At 34.2% G+C, this 7,604-nt stretch overlaps 1 protein-coding gene across 1 annotated transcript; it reads left to right on the forward strand.

The window, feature by feature from the left end:
* The first annotated feature begins 4,747 nt into the window (after nucleotides 1-4,747).
* LOC149391352 (EG45-like domain containing protein) lies at nucleotides 4,748-7,147 on the forward strand. The gene is made up of 3 exons (XM_089620717.1): nucleotides 4,748-5,467; nucleotides 5,711-6,011; nucleotides 6,777-7,147. The coding sequence occupies exons 1-3, from the start codon at nucleotides 5,359-5,361 to the stop codon at nucleotides 6,781-6,783; spliced, it is 417 nt and encodes a 138-aa protein (XP_089476843.1). The 5' UTR covers nucleotides 4,748-5,358; the 3' UTR covers nucleotides 6,784-7,147.
* The last annotated feature ends 457 nt before the right edge of the window (nucleotides 7,148-7,604 follow it).

Genomic DNA, 7,604 nt, shown 5'->3' on the forward strand with positions numbered 1-7,604 from the left:
GACCTAAAGCTCTGATACCATGAAAAGAGTATATTCAGAGAGAAAAGCTCTGATAGATAGAGAGAGAGAGAGAGAATTTGATTATGTTATTCTCTGCAATGATTAACATCCGTACATAGGGGAATTTATATGGAATGTTATGAAGTGACTGAGGTCAGATTAGCTGACTCATCAATCTTACACGTAAGCAACCTAATGTAATACACATAACCAATATCTCAGTCTAACAGGAAATAAAATCAAACATTTATTATTACTTATGTTCTATTAATAAGAGTATTTGAAAATAAAAAATAAAAAAATCATGCGACAAAGAGCTAAGAAAGTGTAGATGGTCAAAAATGAAATTTTTCAAACGCTCAAAAGAATGCCACATCAACGTTTTGACTATTTTTTCAAAAAAATCTCAAACGTTAGCTAGATTGTAATCACAATATTTGAGATGGCTTAATTTGTTATAAATCTCTATTCAAAGTGGACAAACAAATTTAAGAGCATAGGAATTACAATTTTCAAAAGTTCAGCCAAGGAGGACTACTAGATTGAATGTTCGGCTATACATTACAGTGTTGATAAAGCGGTTTGCAGTTAAACCATCTAGTTCTTTTTGGTATGGCAGGAGTATTTGAGATGTATCTTACACAATAATTTAAAAGGCAGTGTAGCAAAATAGCCAAAATTAAACTATGAAATTTGTTTTTAGTCTACGTTTCACAACTTTTAGGGAAATAGCCAACACGTTTATGTGGCAATAATTAAAGTCTGATTTGCCTTATTTAATAACAAATTCGTCATTTTCTCTCTCCTATTTTTTTCGAACACTTTTTTTTTACATAAAAACTTCAAAAAAACCATATCTATCTCATATGAACTCGAAATTGAGTTATTCCAAATCCTACGGATTCGTGACACCGAGATCTTCAAAAATAGATCTATTATGTTTGATGAAAAATCATGTTTAATACCATAGATATAGAAAAATCACGTTACTACATTAAATATGGAAATAACTGAAATTTTTTGAAATTATCAAAAAAATAAATGGAAACGTAAATATGATACATTAAACATAATTTTTCATCAAATACAATGGGTCTATTTTTGAAGATCTCGACGTCGCGAATTTGTAGGATCTGAAATCACTCAATTTCGAGTTCGTCTGAGAAAGTTACGAATTTTTGAAGTTTTGACGCAAAAAAAAATTATTTGAAAAAAATAGGAGAGATAAATTGACGAATTTATTAATAAATAGGGACAAATCATACCTTAATTATTGTCACATAAGACATTTGACTATATCCCTAAAAATTGTCAAACATAGGTTAAATCCAAAATCACATGTTTAAAGTGACCTAATTAGTTACAAATCTCTAATTTAAATACCGAACCGATCAAAGACTGATGGTCTGATTTTACTAATAATTAAGTTACCATGTGGGTACTTCAGATATCGCTATCGACCTACCAATAAAAATTTACTAAGATATTATCAATGGTGTTATCGACATAAATTTTATACAATGATATAATTAACTAATATGTATATACTTATATAAAGAAAAAAAAAACTTTACATATATTTGATGTATTTATTTTTAAATGATGTTATTTTTCTTCATATTTGGGAGAGTACCAAAATTATGGAAAAATCCAAAAAGATAAATTCAAATGGAACAATTTAGTATTTTTTTCATTCATTCTCATCCGATCAATTTTTTATTATTATTATTATTGTAGGGGCTGCTCCCTTGATTTTTATAGCCGTGGAAAAAAGACAAATTTTATTTTCAATTTTCTACATTTTTTGTTTTTGTTTTTATAAGTATTAGTTATAATCTTAGTATATTTATAACTGTACGCATTAGTATATATCCACATATGTCTAAACCTATGTTTCGATGTTCTTTATAAAACAAAAACCGAGAAATATCCAATAGAAATTTTTTCTATTCCTGTTTTTCTTTATATGGATAATATTATCTTCGGTTATATTACTTTTTTTTTATACCAAAATTCCTACGTGGATATTAAAAAATTGGCATTTAATCGGAATAGTTATAAAAATTATATTGATTATTATTTACTTGTAAGGATAATGAAGAAAATGAGGAATTCCTTTTATCTTCATACATAATAAAATTAGAGTAAATGGCGGAAAAAGTCCCTAAAGTTTCCAGAAACAGCTAAGTTAGTCCCTATTCTTTTTTTTTTTAACGGTGAAAGTCCTTAATGTTTAGTTTTCCTAATTCCGTAGGTCCTTAACCTCATTTTGAGGTTAATAAGTAACGATTTTAGGTAAAAAAACGTTAGTTTTGACTGAAAACATATTTTAAGTTAGAAATTAAACAAATAAAGGAAATAACTTACCTGACGCAAATTGAAGCAGTGGACCCTCCACGAGCCCGAAACCCTAACCACCGCCGTGTCGGCGAAGCATTCGGTGGCGAGCTCGGCCGGGACGGAGGCGCGAGCTTCCTTCGCGCTGGGCTCGGCCGGGACGAGGGCTTCGGCCGAGACGGGAGCGCCAGCAGGGACGGGGGCGCGAGCTTCCTTCGCGTTGGACTCGGCCGAGACAGGAGCGCCAGCGGGGACAAGCTCGTAGATCCCGACCGCTCGGAAGTCGCGCCCGGCTTGGTGGAAAGTGCCATCTCGGGTCCACCGGATCTTCTCCCTCGCCCGGGTTCTTCGTGGCCGCGCGCTGGAGGTCGCTCCCGCTTGGGTTCGACATCTTCTCGCCTGATCTCCCCGTGGTTGTCTGGTGAAGATCAGCCCTGCCCGAACCTGCGACGAAGGTCGTCGTCAACCGATCTCGCTCGGCGAGGACCTTGCGGACGCCATCGGCGCTGTCGGAAGGAGCATGTGGAAAGTCTCCTTCTCTCCGATGGCCGAGGAGTGGTCCATCGCCGCCGGCTGCTTCGGCGGAGCCATTGTCGGATCTTTGCCTGCTGTTTTATTTGTTTTTATTTCCTTTATTTGTTTAATTTCTAACTTAAAATATGTTTTCAGTCAAAACTAACGTTTTTGACCTAACATCGTTACTTATTAACGTCAAAATGAGGTTAAGGACCTACGGAATTAGGAAAACTAAACATCAAGGACTTTCGCCGTTAAATAAAAGAATAGGGACTAACTTAACTGTTTCTGGAAACTTCAGGGACTTTTGCCGCCATTTACTCATATAAAATTATATGATTAAAGATTGTGATAAATCCTCTTGTATTTATACATACCCCTTTTATTTACTTATATTATCTTGTTTTTCAGAGTTTTTTTTTTTTTTTTTTTTTTTGTATAGGGTGGAGGTTAATTTTATTTAGACTCTCTTGTGATATGAATTGAGATACATATCCCTTTTATCTGCTAGATTTTTTTTCTTTATCAGTATTTTATTTTGTTCCCGTGTATCGGATGTTTTGTTTTAAAATGAAGAGGATTAGTTTTCTCTATCCCATTAGAAGAGTATTGTTAAGAGTTTTTGGGTAGACCGATTGAAGAACTATGTTCTTCACGGTCTTTCATGTGTGTTGGAAGTTTCAATACCTAAGAGAACACATGTGCTTAATGTTAGATCTCATCCGAATTAAATTTGTGTTATCCCTTATGTCATTCGCTTATATTTATATGTGACTCCCCAAATGATGCAAAAAGCGATTGATTCCAAAATATCATCACTTCCAATCTCTCTAATGTCCAACTTCTACGCTATAAATAATCATCTAAATAAAAGGTTTCCGTATATGTTGCCAAAGCTTGCAGCAAGAAAACAATATTGCATAATTCATTCTTGCCTTGTTGGCAATATTTATAACGCCTATCTCATTCGTGCACTCTTCTCTGTCCTTTCTCTGGCGTCACTCCACAAATAGAGTTCCCAAATGAATAATGAACTCGAAACCAAATATCTGCATAGCCATTGATTAAAACTGGATAACCCAGAAATTCCTTGATCTGATTATTTCTATTAGGCCACACAGAGGACTTATGTTATGCTAAAAAAAATAATTAAAAAAATAAAAAATAAAAAATCACGCGATTTTAGCTTAGCCACTGATTAAAATTGGATAACCCCGAAATTCCTGTAAACTCGGTCAACGTTTTTTCCTTAAAGAAAGGTGTTTGCTTTTTTCAGCATATACGATTCGTGATAGTATCCCAAAAAAAAAATTCTTTGGTTGTAACTTGTAACCTTATTTTAATAGTTTCATGCTTATAAAAGCTGGTCGATCAACAACAGGACTAATAATCTTCTGGTAGTTTCCTCGCTAATTTCACCATAAAGCAAACTTTAAGGTAATGAATTCTACACTTATCTGTTCTCTTCAAATTAACTTTATATATCCCGGTTCGCCAATGATCTTATGGGATTAATGCGTAAGTAATTAGATAGACATGATTGTATATATCTGCTCTTGTGTCATATTCATCGGCTAATAATGCATTCTCTCAAAAAAAAAAAAAAATTAGATAGACATGATTGGATTATAAGTGCATGTTGACTGGATTTTAAACCAAATGTTGTGGGATGGGATGGGATGGGATGGAATCGGATTACACAAGTTGGGTGTGATATTATATTATCTTATTTTTTAATTTGACTAAAAAAGACTGCAGGTCTTATGTCTATCACGTTGATAAAGTGAATATGTAGATAAACACCATATAATCTGTAAACAGTAAATTAAAATACAAGCCGATGTCATATTGTCTATATAATGCCAAATCAATTAAGCGGCAATTATTTAATTAAGTTGAAGAAGATCTACCTGTATTTGGCGTTTCTTATACGTCTATATTTATTTCTTTTCAGTTTGGGAAAATATCCCGCAAACTTTGAGTATGTTTCTTTCATATATTTTTCCTCCTATGAATTAGATATATGTAATCTCCTATGATGATATTTTCCTACCAAAAACCCAGTATTTATTCTTCTTCCTTCTTTATTTTTATCTTTCTATATATATTTTTAGGGGAAATGAAATTCATCGAATCATATAAACGTATAATATATGCTAATACATCACCGGAAGGACTATTTCTGTCCAAGTGAGACCCTGTTTTTTTCAAACTTAATTGAATATCTTATTCATAATTAAGTAAGATAACATGTATCAATCACTAATTATTTTTCTCTTATTGATTACTCCCCCGTTAAGTGCGTACAAAGAGTAAAGACAATAAAAACGGCTAATTTAGTCATTACAGCCGTTTAATAATATACGTTTTTTCCTTTTTTACCACCGAATTCTATTTTGTACGTATTGGTTCTTCTTCATCCCCAAATCCCACCAAAAAGCAGTTCCTAATAAACAACTACATATTAACACACAATATTTTGCAGTAAAAAAAAAGACACCAACAATGTCTACCACGCCCACAGTAGTGTGCCTCTTCTTCACCATTCTCTTGCTCTTCCGCCTCTCAAACGCCGACGTGGGGAACGCCGCTCACTACTCGCCCCCGTATTTACGTAAGTGCTATTTATTTACAGGGTCGGCCCAAACTATTACGTGGTCTTAACTTAATTAAACAAGAGTTAAAAAAAAAAAAAAAAATTAGGTATAGTTGTTTATTTTTCCAATTTAGATTTCTTTCCACAAAAAAAAAAAAAACTAAAGATCTTGAACCACTGCATGCACAAATGACTTAAGCCTGGGGTGGGTCCCGCTTAGTATAAGAATAGAAAGTGATATATAATGCGTGGGGCGTGCAGCGACGGCGTGTTATGGGACGGACACGGGACGGTTTCCGGCGAGCAAGATGTTTGGGGCTGCGGGAGAAGGGGTGTGGGACAACGGGGCGTCGTGCGGGCGGCAATACGAGGTGAGGTGCATCAGCGCGGCCGTGCCGGGGACGTGCATACCGAACGCAGTCGTAAGGATCCACATCGTCGATCGCGCCGTCACCGCCCCTTCCCGCCCCTCCGCCCCCTTCACCACCCTCCTCCTCTCCGACACCGCCTTCGCCGCCATCGCCAAATCCTCCGCCGCCTCCGTCAACGTCGAGTTCCAACAGTACTCTCTCTCTCTCTCTCCCTATTTGTTTTATAGGGCTAATCAATTTTTTTTTTTTTTTTTTTTTTTATATATATAAGAGGGGTTGATTCCAAAATTTCTTAGATAAACTAAACAATATTGCATTTATATGAATGGGGTCCCTAGGAAGATAGGAGCAGAACATATGGTCGGCCCGAACTCGTCCAAACTCGTTGGGGGGTCCACGGCGAATTAATTATTCGGGGCATTTCGATAATAATAAAAATTTAAATATAAAATTTAAATATTTTGGACATATATAAAATATACATTTAAACTTTTGGGGCTCAGTATAATCGGAGACCTTAGGCACTGACCTGGCCTTGTTTGCCTATAATCAAAGGCCGGCTCTGCGGTGGGACGTTTGTTTGGAACTAAGAAAAATATGAGAGAAAGGGAACAAACATGTTAAGGAGAATAGGTGGGAAATTTTTTTTATTTTTTTTTAAATTTTTGAGGGTTAATTTTTATTATAAGAGATGCATATGGACTTTTAAAGTCATGTTTTTTAAAATGACCTTTATTATATTTATTATCAAATAATGCAATTTTTTAGTAGTCATGAGTGGTGGTTAGTGTGCACGTGATTGCTTATTCTTACAAAACGATTTGTTAATATTAAATATGTTATGATCCTGATTAATTTTTTTTTTTTTGGTTTCCTTTCCGCTTCACGATTTGTTACTTAATTATACCTGTATGACATTTTTTTTGTGTCGTTGGCGTTTCTTCTTATACGTGCAGGATCTAAAGAGGAAATTAGTGCGTATGTGGCATTGGCAAGTATATATGTTACATGCATGTATCTGCACCAGTTTATATGTATCTTCGACAATATTAAAAGTTAAATACCGTAACCGCCATTTTCACCATCGTCAATGTATTTGTTACTTTCCTTCGGATATCATTGACTGATTGATGTCATCAGGCCCGGCTAAACATATTTAAAGGCCTAAAGCAAAATTTTAAAATTAGGTCCAAAATTGTGTTAGAGTAAATATTATACCGAAAGTATTAACAATTCAAGAGGGTGAAACCGTTCTATTTTATTGTTTTTATATTTATAGCTATAACTTAAACAATTACAACCATGACATATGTAACTTTTTATTTTATTAATGAGAAGGAAGACAAGACGTTAAAATAACCTAATGAATACAAAAGACCAAAAGTCAGTTTTATTTGGTGTTTGAAGCATTTCAGATTTTTGGGTTTTTTTTTTTTTTGCCTTGTATGCCTTCTCTTCCCTTATGGGTCTAAAGCAAATGCTTTAGGACCCTTAAGGAAGAGTCGGGCCTGGATGTCATGATATATATATATATATATATATATATATATATATATATATATATATATATATGTAGCTAAATAACCAATTTAAAGTTATGAATTCGTAAAATAGTCAATATAAAGTTATGAATTTGCTAAATAACCAAGGCTTGTCTTAATGTGAAATAGTTAAAATGTGCAGCAATCTTGTTTCAAATTTTTTTTTTACCCCAAGATTAATTTTTTTGAAAGTGATAAATTACTTATAATAATGGTCAAAAAATTTAATCTTGCCTGTCAAAA

This window comes from Urtica dioica, chromosome 7, assembly GCF_054948205.1.
Source record: "Urtica dioica subsp. dioica isolate 48M chromosome 7, U.dioica_male_clone48M_v1_H2, whole genome shotgun sequence".
NCBI lineage: Eukaryota > Viridiplantae > Streptophyta > Magnoliopsida > Rosales > Urticaceae > Urtica > Urtica dioica.